General features: G+C 33.9%; 1 protein-coding gene across 14 annotated transcripts in view; it reads left to right on the forward strand.

The window, feature by feature from the left end:
* LOC109449436 (multiple epidermal growth factor-like domains protein 6) overlaps positions 1–18,821 on the forward strand; it is a 717,515-nt gene that overhangs the window by 636,526 nt on the left and 62,168 nt on the right. For 13 of the 14 annotated variants that reach the window (XR_016019751.1, XR_012494689.2, XM_019735715.3 and 10 more), the window contains 4 exons: positions 2,013–2,141; positions 4,948–5,073; positions 13,082–13,210; positions 15,870–15,998. Coding sequence is in view for 12 of the 14 variants with exons in the window: in XM_019735715.3 (XP_019591274.3) it covers positions 2,013–2,141; positions 4,948–5,073; positions 13,082–13,210; positions 15,870–15,998 (513 nt within the window). In the remaining 2 variants the exon portion in view is untranslated. The remainder of the gene's footprint in view (positions 1–2,012; positions 2,142–4,947; positions 5,074–13,081; positions 13,211–15,869; positions 15,999–18,821) is intronic. The other variant, XM_088794222.1, reaches the window with a different exon arrangement.

The raw sequence follows: 18,821 nt of genomic DNA on the forward strand, positions 1-18,821 counted from the left end.
TTTTATGAGAGAGAAAAAGAACTTCTTGGGAGAATTAAAGAATATTGTGCACCAAAAAAAAGGGGGGGGGTGTGAATTAGCTATACAAATCGGCATCCCTTAGAAGGAGGAAATGACAGAAGAGAATGTGAAGTGAATCCATCATTTTTCACAGAGTTGAATAAAGAAATACAACAAGTATCACAGAGAATAGCCTTCGGTATGAATAATTTTAAAGTGTTTTGCTTTCCATCTCCATCATGGAGAATTTTGTTTTAAAATCAGAAGAGAAGAGAGGAAAGAAGCAGCAACTCTTTGAGTTTGAGACTCAAGGTGAGAACCATGGGTTTTAGTACAGGATATATATGGGGATTATAAACCATCTGAATCTCAATAAAACATTTTTTTGTGTTGTTTCTACCTCTGAAACCTGCTACATGTGAAATACTTTTTAAAAATGTGCTTTACCTTCTGATTCTTACTACTACTACTACTACTACTACTACTACTACTAATAATAATAATAATAATACAAGATAAAAGGGAAGGAAGAAAGATTCATCTTGTCTAGCTTAGTCATTGTCAGAGCTATTCTTCCACAAGTAAAAAGATTTTCCAAGCAAAAGGAACTAAGGCAAATACCAAATATTTTTATGCAGGTCAAGCAGGTAAGGAAAAGGTTATGCTACATGCCTATCAGTGATCCTGCCACAGTTAATGAAAATTACAGCTACCATTGACTTGGGAGATATCTGGGTTTGGCAATGTACTAGATACTCTACTTTTTCACTCTAGTTCCTATAATAGGCCTGTGATTTTGTTATTATCCCTTTCGGTATGAAGGACCAGAATCTCAAAGAAAGGACTTACTCAAAGCCATAACATTGTAAGTGAAAGACATAGGGTTCAAATTACAGTCTATGCAAATTTAGCTACAACATTATGTTTTAAATATGTAACAAGAATAAAGAGGATTATCTTTAATCAGTGAAAGAATTTTGTGCAGTCAATATTTCAAGTCACTTCACTCTGTTGGCCTCAACTTCCTCATCTTAAAATAAGAGTTGAACCAGATAGACCTGAAGTCTCTTGAAACTCAAACTTCTATGAATTTAGAAATTGGAAGTTTTCCACAGAGACTATACCAATTCACATTCCCATCAGCAATGTACGAGGGTTCCCTTTTCTCCGCATCCTCTCCAACACTCGTTATTACTTCTCCTGTTGATGATAGCCATTCTAACAGAGGTGAGGTGGAATCTCATTGTGGTTTTGATTTGCATTTCCCTAATAGCTACTGAAGTTGAGCATCTTTTCATATATGTGTTGACCATCTGTATGCTTCTTGGGAAAAGTGCCTGTTCATGTCCTTTGCCCATGTTTTAATTGGATTGTTCTCCTGGCTAAACACCTCCAATCTTGTATTTACTGCACAGATAATGTGGTTTTCAGCTCACTCTTTGTACTGTTCAGTCTCGTTGATCTTGAAGTCTGGCCATTTATCTATCTCTATAGCAGGGATCATCATGGTAAGCCACACAGTCATGAATATGAAACTAGAAAATTGAGAAACTAACAGAAAATAAACACTTCCTCACTGTTTGGGGCCATCTTGAATTCTTACTTGTATTAAACCCAGATCATTCCTGACAATACAAACTATAACACTTACATATTAACCAAAATAATAAATGTATCTAGGCTGGAATGAAAAAGCCCTGTTTGGTGATTATCTCCTATTCTGAGTATTCTCTAAAAGTGGGTAGATTTCCAAGAAAGGTCAAAGTTAAGTGTCTTATATCTTATTTGTGAGCAGCATCAGAAACTTTATGTCCCATCTATTTTTCTAAAGCATCTATCTATATCATCTCGTATCCTCAGATAATTCCATACCTTGAATCAATAGGTTGAAAGTGATTGAAAAATACCAAAGAACAGTAATTAGAATGTTAACCACATGTCTATGAGCATAACTTTAAACGCTGATTGCTTCAAATTACAGTACCTCATATGGTTTTGTTCTCCTTCAACAGAATGCCCAAAAGGTACATATGGTCCATATTGCCAAAGGACTTGCAAGTGCCTGAATGGCGGCAACTGTGACACCATGATTGGCACTTGTGACTGCCCTCCCGGCTTTATTGGGGCTGACTGCAGTCAAAGTAAGTCACCCTACCTATTATAAAATGGATATGATAAAACAGAATTTTTTTTAAAAAAAACCACACTTAAGTAAATATTGTTGCAATTATTTTACATAATAATTTGCTACAGTAACAGCAGACACCAATTGGCCTAAATTCTAGGTTGAGGAATACTTACTTCAGGAGTTTGAGAGTTGAAGTCAGTGAACACAGCCAAAGAGAGCACTTTGGTCATAACTACTCTTGCCCCAGCAAGGCTGGACTCAAGTCAAGATTCAAAAATCTATTTGGCAAGAACAGAGCAGAGTGGGGATTCCTATGTGCACGATGCCAAACTCATTGTCTAAAGTTCCACAATTTCATTTATCCTCTGCAATATCCTGCTCAATATTAAGCAGTTCGCTTACTTACTGAAAAGTAAGCTCCCTAAAATCCAAAGACCTTAACTACTTATCATAAAAACAACTATTGATATAAACTTTAAGTGACTGGTTGTAAATTAAAGATCCCTTAAAAATGCACTGACTTTTTGGGGATATCCTTAGCAAATGAAATGTGTTTTTATCAGATCTGCCATTTTATAAATATTTGGATAGTTTGCAAGATGGAGATGACCTTTAGGGGAGATAGAGGAAACAATTGGTAGGAGAGCACAGGGTGGAGATGTGGCCCTGGCAATATTATGTTCTTTGAACTATGGTAAGGACGTTCTTTTTGTGACCCTTCATTGAGCTGTACATTTATGTTTTTTGCACTATTCTGTATAATTTGTACTTCACAGTTAAAAGAGTAAAAGAACCATAAATAGATCTTAATTAATGATAGAAGTACTGTGATTGTAAACTTGAGATTTCTTCATTTGGAAGAATGATAATGGAGTTTGTGATAGGGCAGGTGCTAAGTTCTTTGGATAAATACCCAGAGGTGAAATTGCTGGGTTATAAAGTAGTTCTATTTTTAATTTTATGTGTGTACCCTTATGTTCATTGCGGCATTATTTACAATAGCCGAGGTATGGACTCAACCTAAGTGCCTATCAACAGACAATTAGATAAAGAAGATGTGGAGATATCTATACCTGTATCTAGATATAGATATTTATATAATATTACTCAGCCATGAAAAAGAGTGGAATCTTAACATTCGCAACAACATGGATAAGCCTACAGGGTATTATGCTAAATGAAATAAGTCAGACAGAGATAAACAAAATACCATATGATTTCACTTATATGTAGAATCTAAAAAACAAAATAAATGACCAAGCAAAGCAGAAACAGACTCAAAGATACAGAGAACAAACTGACGATTGACAGATGGGAGGGGTGTTGGGAGACTGGGTGAAAAATGTGAAGGGATTAAGACGTACAAATTAGTAATTACAAAATAGTTATGGGGATGTAAAGTACAGCGTAGGGAATATAATCAATAATATAGTAATAACTATGTATGGTGCCAGGTGGGTACTGGACTTATCAGGGGATCAGTTTGTAAGTTATATAAATGTCTAACCACTATGCTGGATGACTGAAACTAATATAAAATGATGTTGAATGTTAACTGTAATTAAAAAATAAAAATTAAAAAAACAAACTTATGTGCTAAAGATATCCAAAATGCTTATCTTCCCCAGGCAGGTAGTTGCTCAGTGTTCTTTTATGAGGATAATTTTAATTACCCTGCCTCAGTACCCTGCTGTTCTGAGGATAAGAGATGAATAAGACATAGTCCTGGCTCCTAGTAGTGGAAAATTGAAACCTGGTGGATCCTGCCTCTGAGGCCTCAACAGCCAAGTTATCTTTGAATTTAAGCCAACCCATAAACATCTCCTCAAGGTTCTCACTGGCTCCTTTGTGTTTGTTCTTCAAAGAGAATCTTTGACAGAAGTTTCCTAATTTTCTCAGGCCAAAGCATCTTCAAAACCTATGGTTTCCCTGAATATTGGGAATACTTTTGTCTTCAAAAAGCTGTGATTCTGTATCTGAATACATTTCCTGCTTTGTTTTGGTGGCTAGGTCGGTCAGAGCCAAACTTGCTGTCTACCTCTTACAAGTTCAAGGAATTATGATATTCATTTATGCATATATTGTTGCTATATTTTCCCTTCGTTTGATTCTCAGTATTTATTTTATCTTTCTCTGCTACCTGTATTTTGGTAAGCATCTCAATGAATTTGTGGAATGAGGTTTTAGCAAAACAATGAAACAAATTGGTAAATGTGTTAATTTATTAATAAATTGATTTTAAATTTATATTAGTTCATATAATTAATTTAATAAACATAATTTATGAAAGATAATTTAATACATTTATTGGTTTCTAATAAATAATAAATTTACAAATAAGTTAGTAAATACATAAATAAATATTTGGAGATGTGAACATAATGGATCTTATATTACTGTGTGAAAGTGTAAGCTAAAATTCTAGAGTGGACTTTAAGAGAAAACATACTCAAGATTATTACACACACACGCACGCACACACACACACACACACACACTTGCATACACACTTGCTACAACAGCCACGGGGACTGAGTTTGTAAGAGTCATTTGTATCATATATGTAATTGACACTAGATAGTTCGTTGGAATTCCTGATGTCAGCTAAAATTACACTAAGTAAGCAGCGATTTGAACAGTTCCTCTTGTTTTGTTTTGTTTTTTTCAAAGTAACTTTTAAGTTGCAATCCAAATTGAAGACAAGTCAGGGAAATCTGTTGATTAAAAGAAAGTGTCATGTATCTAAAAGTTTATAAAAATCTTGACTGGCAAAAGGTTTTAATAAGAAAAATCTGCTTTTGTTTTGCTCCTTCCTGCAGCTTGTCCTGCTGATCACTACGGGCAGGACTGTGTCCAACGCTGTTCCTGTGGCTCAAGACACTGCGATCCAGTGACTGGAAGGTGCCAGTGTTCACCTGGCCGAATGGGAGCCAGGTGTCAGCAAGGTAACCATGACTGCAGGGCCACTTGTTCATCCAGGCATTAACTATGCTAAACTACGGAGGCCAATTTTATGCCAGGCAATATAATTAAGTGGGCATTGTTTACAATACTTTTTTCTTAAAAGTGGCTTTAATAACATGAAAGTACATGCTCCTGTAGAACTATATAGGATATAGTCTACCAGAGGATAAGCAAAAATTGAAAACAAAAACAAAGAATAATTTCTGCATCCTCTTGACTAGGGGTAGATTTGCAAATAAATTTGGCTAACTTTTGTAAAATTACCAGAAATTGTGTATTAGAGATATCTAATTATAAGAACAGAAGAGTTTCATGTCCTTTGAAACTTTCAGAAGCCTGCTGAAAGCTGAAAGAAAAATAAAAGACGGGGGAAAACAACAACAACAACAACAAAAAAACAGCATGATCTCTGTTTAAAACCAAAACTTTCTTGTCATAAATCATAATATTTATTATCATCATAGTACTCATAATAACAGAAGAAGTATCAACTTCAGGACATTGTGGACATGTGGAAAGGATGCTGGGCCCTTACAACACTTGAGAGCAGCCAGCAGTGTGCAGCCACTTCTCCATGGCTCACACAGAGGGGCAAAACTAATGACCCACTGCTGAAGCACAGGAGTTGGTGCATGGACAGGCCACAGAATAGAGTGGCAGGAAAAGTGGGAAAAAAACAAGAAGTGAAAAGACAAGTCATCTTTTCAACTCTGTACTAGGATACAGAGGACTCTGTGGGCGGTAAGCAGCCTTGCAGCTAAAGGGAGACCAAGCCTACTCTCTCTCTCTCTCTCTCTCTCTCTCTCTCTCTCTCTCTCTCTCTCTCTCTCTCTCCCAACTTTGTGTCATGTGGAGGCCAGGAGGCTTCCTACCAGCTGAAATCATTTTTCTAGCCCCAAATCCACTCTACCTTCCCACAAATACCGAAGAAATAGAAAACTAAGTTGGTGGAAGGAAGGAAGGAAGGAAGGAAGGAAGGAAGGAAGGAAGGAAGGAAGGAAGGAAGGAAGGAAGGAAGGAAGGAAGGAAGGAAGGAAGGAAGGAAGGAAAGGAAGGAAGGAAGGAGAGAGAGAGAGAGAGAGAGAAACTAAGCTGATACATTTTAAAAAGCTCTCTTCATTTTAGAAACAAAATGTGAAACTATTCAACACAGAGCAGTTTTGTTATGGAGCACATGAAAATATTGACCAGAAATTCAAAGGACATAATGAAAAAGTGTCCTCTATAAAATGTGAGTGCAATGCAGAGATATAGGGTTCATGAAATAAATGAAAACACAACAAAAGAAAATGAAAAAATAAGCTGGCAGAGCTCAAAAAGAAGTAGAAAAGAAAATTAAACCTCACATCATATGAATTAGTGCCACCTAGAATGCAAGTAATAGGAGGATGGGTTCCACTGACGGGACAGCCAGGTACATAAAGAATATGCTTGAGGAGAATGAAAATAATGAAATGGAAAAGAAACATAATCAAATATAATATTCAAGATGAAATGAAAGAAGATCTGATGCTGCAGATTGAATGAATAAATTCTATCCCTGGAAATACTTGTTAGGATTGATCATAGGCAAGGGAAAACTCCATTGAGAATATAAGAAAAAATATGAGATCTCATATAAGGGGGGAATCAATCTGGCCTCATACCTCTTAGCAGTATTCATTGCTAGAATATGGTTAATCAATGCCTATGAAGTTCTTGGGGAAAAATATAACTAGAGTATTGTATACACAGTGAAACTGTTATTTAAGTATTATGTGATGGTAAACAACTATTTTTAATAATAAAATGTTTCTGGGAGTATAGTAGCTATAAAATATTTTGAAAAAAACTAATGAAAGATAAATTTGAGCCACCAAGTAATAAATGGAAAATCCCTGGTAAAAAGACTATTGGTGAGAGATACATTTTAATTAGGGATAAGTTTAAAACAAATGTGGGGATCATTATCACATGATATAAGATAAATATATAAATATTATAACGTGATTTTAGCCTAACTTTAACAAGCATGAACTGGAAGGGAATAGAAGATGGAGGAGAATAAGTATACTAATGTTATTTCTTCATTAGTAGTTGTGGGATGCCAGGAATAGAGCTGTGTCAAAACATATTGTTTAATTATGACAACTCAGTAAGTATATTTAAATATATAATGGTAAATTCTGGAAATTAGAATGCTATCATTGAGAATTTAAGAATAAAAATATAGCCAACTAAAATCAAGTGGAGGAGAGGAATGAGTAAAATTAGGAGAAAGCATAATCATATTAATTCCACCACCACTCATACTGAAGGGTCAAATGTACCGAATAAAGAAATTCATGATATTATATAATATTTCATGCACTGCTTAAAGAAGCTTCCTTAGATTACGTAAAATTATAAAACTTGCACTTAGAGAAAGATGGCATATATACACCTTTCCCTATTCCTTTCTTCAAACACAGTAAAAATTTTAGAAACTACATAAAAAGCAAATATAAGGATCTCTAAAATGTGGAGAGATGGCAGACTCTCTAGGAACAGCGGAGATCTGGGAAACAACATGTGGATGAGTTCCCTGGGTCTTCTTTTTTTGTCTTACTTATCCTGAACTGGGTGCAGAGAAGTCGGAAACACAGAAAGGCTAATCAGTGCAGATAAAATAAGGTTCAAAATAAGCCTGCTTCCTCTAGTCAAAAGACAAGGAATAAAGTAAACTAGCAAGACAAAAAACTTAGACAATAACCAGTCTACTCCAGGCACACTACAAATTAAAACTGCATCCTCAACTCCAGCCCCATCAGCAAAGACCAACTGAGGAATCTACACTTCACACTCCACCAGGATGTAATGAGACACCCCTTCCCCTGCACCAGGATCGTGTGAGAGAAGACCTAGTAGGTCTGGGACTTTCATCCCTGCCAGATAGGAACAGACCCCACCCTCGTGTCAGTGCAAACTATGTGGATTGTGTGAACTTCCACCCCCACCAGATGGTAAGGAGACACCACCTCTTTCCGCTAGGGTGGCATCGGATGAGCTATAGTAGAGTCAGGACTTTTATATCTACCAAACAGCGATAAGGCCATCCCATATTTGTACAGTGTCAGTAGAGGCCAAGTGGGAAACTATAAGGAGGCACCTCTACCCTTCTGTCAGTTAGGTGTCAGCAGGGACTTGGTAGGGAGCCTGAGCTCTCACCTTGGCCCAGCAGGAATGAGTCATGTTTATCCCCCTCCCATTTGGAGACTCATTGGGGAACATGGACTTCAACCTCTATCTGGTGAACTTCTTTTCTCACCAGTGCAGTGTCATAGGAGATTTACTAAGTCAGGAGATTTAAATGAGATCCAGAGGTTCGTATCATATTTAAAATGTCCAAGTTTCATTTGAAAATTATTCATCATATGTTCAGCAACCAGGAAAATTTCAACTTGAATAAGAAACTTGAATAAGAAAAATAATTAACAGACAACAACACTCAGATAACATTGATGATAAAATCATCTCATAAGAATTTTAAAGAAGCCATCATAAAAATGCTTTAATGATCAACTATGGACATGCTTCAAAATAAATAAAAGAAGAAATAGAAATGCTCAGCAAACACAAACAAACAAACAGAAAAACCTCAAAGGATGGTGGGCTTAATAGCAGAATGAATAGGACAGAGGAACACATTAGTCACTTCAAAGATAAAACAGTAGAAGTTACCCAGTCTAAACAACAGAAAGGGAAAAGAAAACAAACAGCTAAAAATTAAAAAAATAAAATAAATAAATAACAAAGCCTCAGGATTTGTGGAAACATAAAAAAAGATCTAACATTTATGTCATCAGATTCTCAGAGGAGAGACAAAAGAGGGCAGGACTGAACCAGTATTCAAAGAAATAATGGCTAAAAATTTTCTTAACATGACAAAAAGTATAAACCAACAGATTCAAGAAGCCATGTGAATGCCAAACAGGATAAACTGAAAGAAATCCACAAAAGACATATCAATATCAACTTCTGAAAGCAAATAAATTAATTAATTAAAATTAATTAATAAAATTTTGAAAGCAGCAAAAAAAAAACAACACCCACCTTAGCTTAGAAAAAACAACTCTGAAATAAAATGAAGGTAAATAAATGGGTACGGATACACCAAGCACATGTGAGCAAAACTAAATCAGTTGTCATGACATGAACATCAAGCAATGTTGATTTTTATGGCAACAAAGTATATAATGGAAAGGGCATTTACCATAATATATGGTAAAATTCACAGTGAAGATTTAAGTGTAATGGATATGTGTAAAACAAATAGCACAGAATCAAAATTCATAAAGCAAAAGCCATATGCTAGAAGTAGAAATAGGCAGCAAGAACTTATCAGTAGAAGATTAATTCATTTTATGTTAGCCCATACACAGATAAGTGTATACATATATGCATAAAAAATAATCTTACAGAAACTTGAGCATAATTAATAATGTATGTCTAATTGCTATAAACTAAACTCTGCACCCTGAAAAAGATATTATATATTCTAACTATCCATGGGACATTTACAAAATTTGAGAAAAAAGTCAAGCAATTCCAAAAAATATTGTTTATGACATTCTAGGATCACAAGGCAATAAAACAGTAACTAATAACAAACCTAATTCTCTTGCCAGGGGGAAAAGAAACCCACCACACTATACCACATGGGCATTTTAAAATCTCCTTCTTAGATAAACAAAAGCAAACAAAACCAGTATTTCATATGTTTAAAAACAGAAATTAATGACATCCCAATTAGCTATGGGATAAAGTTAATTCAATAAACAAAGTAAAATTTATATTCCAAAATACTTACGTTAGTGAATAAGAAGTGATGAAAATAAGTGAAAAAACTAAAGAACAATAAAATACACTTAAAATGAGGAATTAGTAAAGTAAAACATAGGGAAAATATGAATTATTTAATGTTAAGTCAAATGACCAGCAATCTATACAAAAATAAAGTTGGATCCCTACATTATTTAATTCACCAAAATTACTTCCTAGTGTATAAAGTACTTAAAACAATGACAAAACTGACAGTGCTAGAATTACCATTAGGATTTTAATTTTATTTTGGGGGGCCACATACAAATCTTGACAAAAATGCAAAACCCACAGAAGGAAGAAAAAGAAAAAAATGGTGTTTTGCTTTAAAAGAAAAAAAATGTTCTTCAAGGACTAAAATAAAAACAGTGTCAAAAGGTAATCAAAGTGAAAGAAGAAAGACTAACAAAGCATTAATTTTCTTACTAAACAAAGAGTTGTTACATATCAATAAGAAAAAATTTCATGACACCCAATAAATCTTATGAAAAGATGATAAGTATCATTCATAATGTGAGAAATCCAAATTAAAGTTGCAATTATAAAGTTGCACTTCACCTATCATATTTTTATAATTTTTGTAAGATTTTTATACCAGTTTGACTAAAGATTGAAAAATAGGCACATTGATAATCCTTCGTATTAAATTTGCAAATGTCCTTGTAAGGAAATTTGATAATATTGTCATGATTTAGAAGCACATATCTTTTTATTGAGAAAATCATCTGGAGACTTACCCACACAGAAGTCTTTATTGATATTTACTTATATATCAATAAAGACTTCTATGTGGCTCTTCATTACATTATTTATAGTAGGAAAATATTTTAAACAACCTACTTGTCCATCAATAGTGGAGTGATAAAATAAATTTTTGTTAGAGGCAACAAATCCTATGCAGCTGTTAAAAAAGAATGAGGTGCTTCTATTCTATATACCAATTTAGAAAAATCTTGGAAAATTTTATCACAGAAGAAAGTAAATTTCACATTATCTTTGTTAACCTTTTGGATTAAAAAAAAGTTTAAAGAATAAGAGAGAGCTATACATACATATGCCTTGTTAGGCGTGGAATATTTCTGGATCTACTCAGTCATTTATCTATACAATTCAATAAATATTTATTGAACACAATGCCTGTTTTAAACATATTGAATAAATGGATAAAATCACAATATCCTGTTTTCTAGTGGAGAAGAGAAACAATAAACAATAACATAATTAAAAGTTAATTGTATGTATGTTAATAGGGAATAAAAGAGCACAGTATGGGGCTTGAGAGTGCTAGGTAGGTTGAAATTATTAATTGAGTGGTCAGAGTAAGTCTCTTTGGAAGAAGTGAGGTCTATAGTACAGAAAAAAAGATGGTAACAATGGTGGTTTTGACAAGGGAACCTGGAAGACTAGAGCACAAGGATGAAATACTTTCTTCTATAATATACCTTTATACAGTGTTTGAAATACTTATCAGGTAATTATATTAACTTTAAAAAAACAGTAAAGTTATGTAAACAATTCTGTATGAATATGATCCTAAGACTTAAACCTGTGGAAAAAAATCATTCTAGGTTGTTCTCACTTTTCCAATTATATTTTTTGTCCTAAGTATTGCCTTGGAGTCCTATATTTTCACAGATTCACCAGTTTCATCAACGCCTTTCAACATTCCTGTGGAAAGATGAACGGGCCTCCTGGATGATGAGATTGTTTTAAAAGGGTAGAAGGGAAACAGATGAAAGTTTATTTTAATAGTATAGGACCTGATGTCATTGATTCTGCTTAATTTGCCTTAAAGGCAAAAACTGAAAATGAATAATTAACGGTTAATTTAAGGTAGCCTATTACACATGTGATGATAATCTAACCATTTGTTATATAAAATTGTTATTTAAATAAACAAAATGAACACCCTTTTTCCATTTGGTACTAAAGTTAAGCGCTCCTATTCAGTCAAATAAAGGCAAGAAAGTGTCATACAGATTTAATTCAAGTATGCGTTGTCTTCTGTATTAACCAAATGCTTTGGGGCAAGAAAAAACAAACAAACACACAAAAACCCCCAAGACTCTTTAATGTCTCTTCTGTTAGCTGAAATAGAAAGAATGCTTGATGAGAAGTCGGAAACTCTAGATTTGAATCTTAGTTTTTATCTGTAGTCTGCTTAAGCCCAAGCAAAATCTAAGTCTCAGTGCATCAGTTTTCTCAAGTATAACAGAGAATACTGTACCCACATCACAGGGATAGTATATTTGTGAGTATTAAATGAGATAATTCATGTGGAAAATATCATTATGTAAAAATACTACAAACTGGAAGGTATAAATGGCAGGCCCTTAGCCAAATCCAGCCACAAATGTGTTTGAATTGGCTGATGTAGTTTTGGCTTCCACCGTACTATAAAACTATTTTAATTAGTTGCCAACATTTAAAGATTGGATGACTTTATATAAAATATGGATTTTTAATTTTCCTGAAAAAAATTATATTAGCTGGCTATGTTGAGCCTATATTCTTACAGTGAAACCAACTAAATGTGAGTAGTGGTTAGACTTGCCTTAGAAAGCCTTTGCTCTCCCATTGGTGGCACTTTCCTTCATTCGGTTATTTTCCCCCTGACAATGAAAGCTCAATTTTCCTTCTGTCTGGTCAGCTTCACTCACTTGTATCTTAATTCCTCTTGGCAGTGCATTTTTGTTTGTGTCACTAACCACTGTATGCTGAAGTGCTTTTCCGATTTCAGCACGAAGACATTAAAGAACAAACTGCTCATCTGTCTTCTTTATCATTTATGAGATGAAATATATAAAAGGCTGCCATTGCTAATCTGGGATTGACCTCTGCTTGTTCACTAGGGCATCTCCAGTTGCCAGACACATAATTATGAGCTAATAAATATGTATGGAGTGAATGAAAACATGAATGAATGACAGTGATGTGCCTACTATCTTAAGGATAATCTGAGTATTTGTTTTAATAGGAACATTTTCTTATGCTTTTACTATTTAGATATGATTATCTGAAGCAGAGAAATATGCTCATGTGAAATTTTTATTCAGTTAGGTGTGTGTGTGTGTGTGTGTGTATATATATATATATATATATATATATATTTTTTTTTTTTTTTTTTTTTTTTTTTTTTTTCCACTACAGAATGTCCCCAAACAAGGTATGGCCCAAATTGTGAGCTAAAATGTACCTGTAAAAATGGTGGCCTTTGCAATCCTGTGGATGGAAAATGTACTTGTGGCCTTGGATGGGCAGGGAATTATTGTGAAAAAGGTAAGTTGATTACTACCTTCTTGCATTCAATAAAAATCTAGAGCATACTGCCATTGGTTGACAAAATATAGTAGAGGCCTGTGAAGAAACTACTTTCCAATAAGTTCACACAAGCTGTTTATAATTATGATTGCATTCCCAATAAAAATAGTGTTGTATTAATATTGATTGATTTTTGTTACCTTATTACCAAAATACCACATGAAAACTTTTAAGTAATTGTAATAGTGTTAATGTGAAAGAGCACCTCTGAAACCTAAATCCACTATCCCTCCAGCCAGTTTTGAAGCCTGAAGTCTTTGTGGATAGCAAATGTGCTGAACCTTGAGTTTCTTGGCATGAGGCTGACAGGCCTCAACCAGCACTGAGGCAGTGGGGCAGGTGGAGTGGAGGAAGCAGGGCCCTGGGCAGAGCTAGTTCACATTAAGAGTCGGCCAGCTGCAAGGGATAAAGAGGAGGACTCTAGGAGCAGAGGTCTCTAAACTTTATTTCATGAAGAAAAATTTAATTGTCTACCACTATAAATGCTTTTTTACTTGTAAGTAACATTCATGTTTCTCAACTAATACATTATATGTGTTATAAAACATATATAAAGGTTTAACTGATATAGAATGGAAAAGATAAATACTCATAGTTATTCTAATGTTTTCTGTTCTAATCACAATTGATTATTCTGTGAAACACTACAGAGCACGCACCCTACTTAGAGTGCACTATTGCAGGAGATGATTTTGTGTTTTGGCAGAATAGAGGAGAAGGGCTCTAAGAGCGCAGCAGAGTGTGGCTGATAGCACTGCTGGGGCCCTACACTTGGGGCACCCTGATTAAAAAAAATCCCCAGTGAACTTTTATCTAGATGGTTTCAACTATGGGGTTGATGGGGTATGGCTCTTTAGACCTTCGGCCCTGACATACTATCACAGTAGGTGTGACACCCACCCTCCTTCACTATGAATTTCACTGGCATGGAATTTGGCAAGGTGGCATAGAAGAAAGCACTTTGAAGTGGGAGTGGATAGACCCATATGCCAACCCCACTCAGCTCACACTATACTCTGTGCCTTTGGGAATTTCACAGCCTCCCTGTGATTTGGTTTTCCCACTCAAAGTCTAACATTTCCCTGTTAAGTCTAACATTCAAGATCATTTTCATGGAATTTTTTTTTTTTTTAACATGGATGTCCTCCCTAATTCATGGGAGACATGTCTTTTCAATTTTGTGATATTAGAGATTACTAAATTAAATTAATAGCAGTACTTTAAAAATAGTACCATTATGTCCAAATTCTAAGTTGGATAACATCAGCATTTTGGGAGATGGGATATTTTAACTTTGATTTGGTCATTTAAATTTATTCTTTATTAGTTAATTATTTAAATTAGAATATTGTTAAAATGTATTGTCAATTTATTTGTATTGTATCATTTAAATTTTTGAGTCACTGCGTAAATACAAATTTAATTTTGCAACATATTGACAAATTCTCCTCTGTATGGGGTTGTACCATTTTGTATCCTCATATGCAATATACAGATTGCTTGTTTCCTCAGAGCTTTATCAATAGAGTATGTTGTCAAAATTTTGGTGATATTTTGTTCAATATTTTTGTTCCTCATTAAGTGAAAAGCTAGATATTAATATTCATATTAAGATATAGCTATTGAGTTTCTAATTCACTCAATGTTTTTACTGAATTTTTTAGTGAATTTATTTTTCAAATGTCTTTTTTGCATCTCTGGAAGTAATTATATGATTTTTCTCTTTAGGCTGATAAATATGATGGATTTATTAATGAATTTCCTAATATTGAATGACATTACAGTCTTGGAATAAGTACTGCTCGGACATGATATATTACTTTATAATGTGTGTTGGTTTCTATGTACTTATATTTTTTATGAATTTGGCATATCAATATTCATAAATTGAATTGAGCTATAGTTTTTTAATGCATTTTTTTCAGGTTTTAAAATTGATGTTATACTCAATTAATAAAATGTATTTGCAATCTTACTTCCTTTCCAATATTCTGGAATAGTATAAGTTATAGAGTGATGATCTGATCTGTAAAGGATTGTAGAATTTTCCTGTGACACCTAGGACTGGTGGGATTTCTTTTTTTATTTAATTCAAGAGCTATTTTACTATTTTCTTTAGTGTTTTTCTATTATAATTACCCCGTCTAGGTTTTCTGCCTCAAATTAGGTTAATTTTGTTAAGTTATCTTCTATAAATTTTCCATTTAATTTAGGTTTTTTTTTTTTTGTTTTTTTTTTAGTGTATCTTTTTTTTTTTTTTTTTTAATTAGTTTCAGGTGCACAAGACAAAGCAAAACTTAGACATTTATCATTTATATCCCTCACACTGTGTGAACCCCCCTCCCCCCATCCACTATCCCTCTGTACGTTCCCAAAACCTCTCTAATTTAGGTTTTTATATTTATTTGTATTTTATTTTCACATTTGTTCTTTTTGTCATTCCACATTTTTATAAAATTGTGTGTATTTGTGCTTTCTCTCTTTTATCTTGATTAGGTTAGCTAATGATTGTTATACTCTTTGTTTTTTCATTAATTCTGCTGTTTTTTTCTGTCCTCAAACTCATTACATTCAATTGTCTTAACTAGAGCTAAAGGTTTGGTGTTTTCTTTTTCAGAATGTCCCCCTGGGTATTATGGCCCAGGCTGTCATTTTAATTGCACGTGTCAGAACAATGGAGTTTGCAACAGGTTTTCTGGAAGCTGTGAGTGCCTCCAAGGTTACTATGGAAGAGTTTGTGAACACGGTAAACAGAGAAAACAAGTGGGCATGATATCGCATTAATAACTTTTAAGCTTTAAAACCTGTTTTTTAAATAATAAAAGTAATATATCAAATTAGATAAACTGGTAGCGCTTTAATGTTAATACTCTTACAGTGTATTTCATAGCTCTAATTTAAGTTCTAGGTATTGACTACTGCCATGATTAAGTAATTGGACTTGTTTATTCTTTTTGAAACTACTGTTTGAAAAACACCTCTATGATTTTATGATCATCTGTAGAAGATACAGGTAGACCCACCCTGAAGAGTCAGCTGCTGGTGTTACTGAATAAAATCATTCTACTTCCTCTGACTACGTTTAGGCAAAATATAGACAAAGAAGCTGCTTTTTTCATGTTAATCTAGAATTAACTCTGAAATATCTTCTTCAAGTTCTTTTTAAACATATTTATTTATATCTTCATGTGGACTCAATACTTTCACATATTATTAGGAAATGGGAGAATTATACAATAATTTGTCTTAGATGTCAGGGAGCCCTGATAAACAACACAATTAAGATGTAAGAGCTTAGGCTCTAGAGTTAGTTATATGTGATCTAGCTCGGCCATATAAAAGATGTATAAACTATTGACTTCAAGTTTCAGTTTCATAATCTGTAGAATGGGGATAATAACACCTACCTTAAAAGGTTATCATGAGGATTAAAAATATATATACATATAAGCATTTAGCACTGAGGCATGTTGCAAAATCTCCACTCATACTAATTATTGAGAAGGAAGTAACTTTTTAAAGCCTCTGAGGTGATATTAACAATGTTTAAGTTGTTTCTGTTTTTCAACTTGTTTTTAGGATTTGGTAAACATATTTCACAGAAACAAATCTTACTAAGGCTTTTGAGGTTTAGTACGCTTGCCAACCATTCTGAGGTTTCTTGGGTCAGAGAGTATGGATGTAAACATCTTGTGGTTTTCATTTGTTTGTTTGTTTGTTTGTTTTGTTTTCAAATTGAAATAAGAGACACAGATTGGAAAAAAGCATCTATTCAAAGTTCATAAATGTCATACTATATACATCCTGCATCCTATATATCCTACAGGTGTGGTATCAAGGAAGATTTTGAACAGACAAGAGACAACACTCTAGTGAACTGAAACTGTAAAGTGGGTACATTATTGATTATTAGGAGAAGGAGTCATAAGTAGTGTTCATGTGGGAAGCTATAGTGATAGGCTAGGATTTTTTAATTCTGGACTTGGATGAAAATGGAAATGAAAGAGCAAAATATTTTGGAAGAACAATTGACTATATTTGGCAATTGATTTGAATATGGAGGTAAGGAAAATGAAGGAATCAAAGATGGCTCTAAAGTTGCAAGCCAAGGAATCTGGAAAAATGATAGTATTATGTAGAGAAATGCAGAAGTCAAGTAAGACAACCTTTAGGAGCTCAGTTTTGTATATAATTAAAATAAAGAAGATAAAGGAGATTTCATTTTTCTATGTATTCTGAATAACAGTTACACAAGAACAAGCAGAAGGAAACCTGCACTGGATCTTCCTTTGTTATTTATTTTTAAAAGAATTATAATAAGACCAAAAATGTAAGGGTATATATTATATAAAATAATTCATTCCTTATCTCTTTTTGGTTTCACCTCCTTTTCCTGCTCCCCGAATACATTTTTTTCTTAATGTTGTAACACCATGCCTGCTGGGGAAGTGTCATACCCATGAAGCCTAGACAAATCCAATTCTAGGTTCCTGGGGAGAGGGGTGGGGGGCACAGACAGAAAGAACGAAGAGAGAAAGTTAGAGAACGAGAGAGTGAGAGAAGAGAGAGAATGGATAATTGAAGTGTGAGGAAATTTCATCCCCCTCACATTCCCATTGATGAGTGATGAGCATAACCTTAGAGAAAACTCAAGAGAGGAAATGGATATATTTATCTGTAGTCAAGCTTAGCGCTTTCAGAGTGAGCATCTCCCAGGGCACATGACAAATTTAGCAGTCAACGAAATACATTTGCTTGGATGACATGGTCTCTAAATGTAAATCGATTACTTCTTCTGGTGTTAAGCCACAAAAATATTTATCTTCTTCAAACTATGGGAAAAAACAGGTTATACTGGACATACTAAGAAACAAATCTACCTTATGGGCCATATGTAAGTTTTTAAAAGATTAAATTTCAGAATTGTATACCTGAAACCTGTGTGACTTTACTAACCATTGTCACCCCAGTAAACTTTAATTTTAAAAAAATGTTACCCACTTTAAAAGACAACTTTCTCATAAGATGTTAACCTACTATACATCATATACTCTCTCTTTTATTCTGTCTTCTCCCTCCCTCCCTCCTCACTTTCCCTCATACCTACCTCTGTCATCCATTCCCAGAACTTCAAATATCAAGAGCTATATGAATCACCTTCCACAAATACTCTTATTTAGTTAATTATTTAAATTGAATTAAGAAAAAAAAACTTTCTTGCTAAATTTATCCTGTACCTAAATTTTTAAAACATTGCTCTTCTAGGTGTTTAGGGTATTACAGGAATTTGGTGGTCTTTGCCAGACTATAGCACATCATAGCAAATAAATTTTATCTACTTGAAGATATTTTAAATTTTATGGATTCTTCAAGATTATTTGTAGAAAATGGCATTTAATAGAATCACTCATCTAAATGACTAAAGTGTTGTCAATGTGCTTCTCCAGATGACTTTTTATTGTTTTCTAATTTTCTACTCTCATCTCCTTCTTTGGTCCTGGGAAACAAATGACCTAAAGCACATCCTTTAATTTTTCCTGTATTTATTCTTAAAGCCAAAATAGCATTT

Source organism: Rhinolophus sinicus, chromosome 17 (genome assembly GCF_057876585.1).
Source record: "Rhinolophus sinicus isolate RSI-liver-muscle chromosome 17, RSI-T2T, whole genome shotgun sequence".
NCBI classification, from domain to species: Eukaryota; Metazoa; Chordata; class Mammalia; order Chiroptera; family Rhinolophidae; genus Rhinolophus; species Rhinolophus sinicus.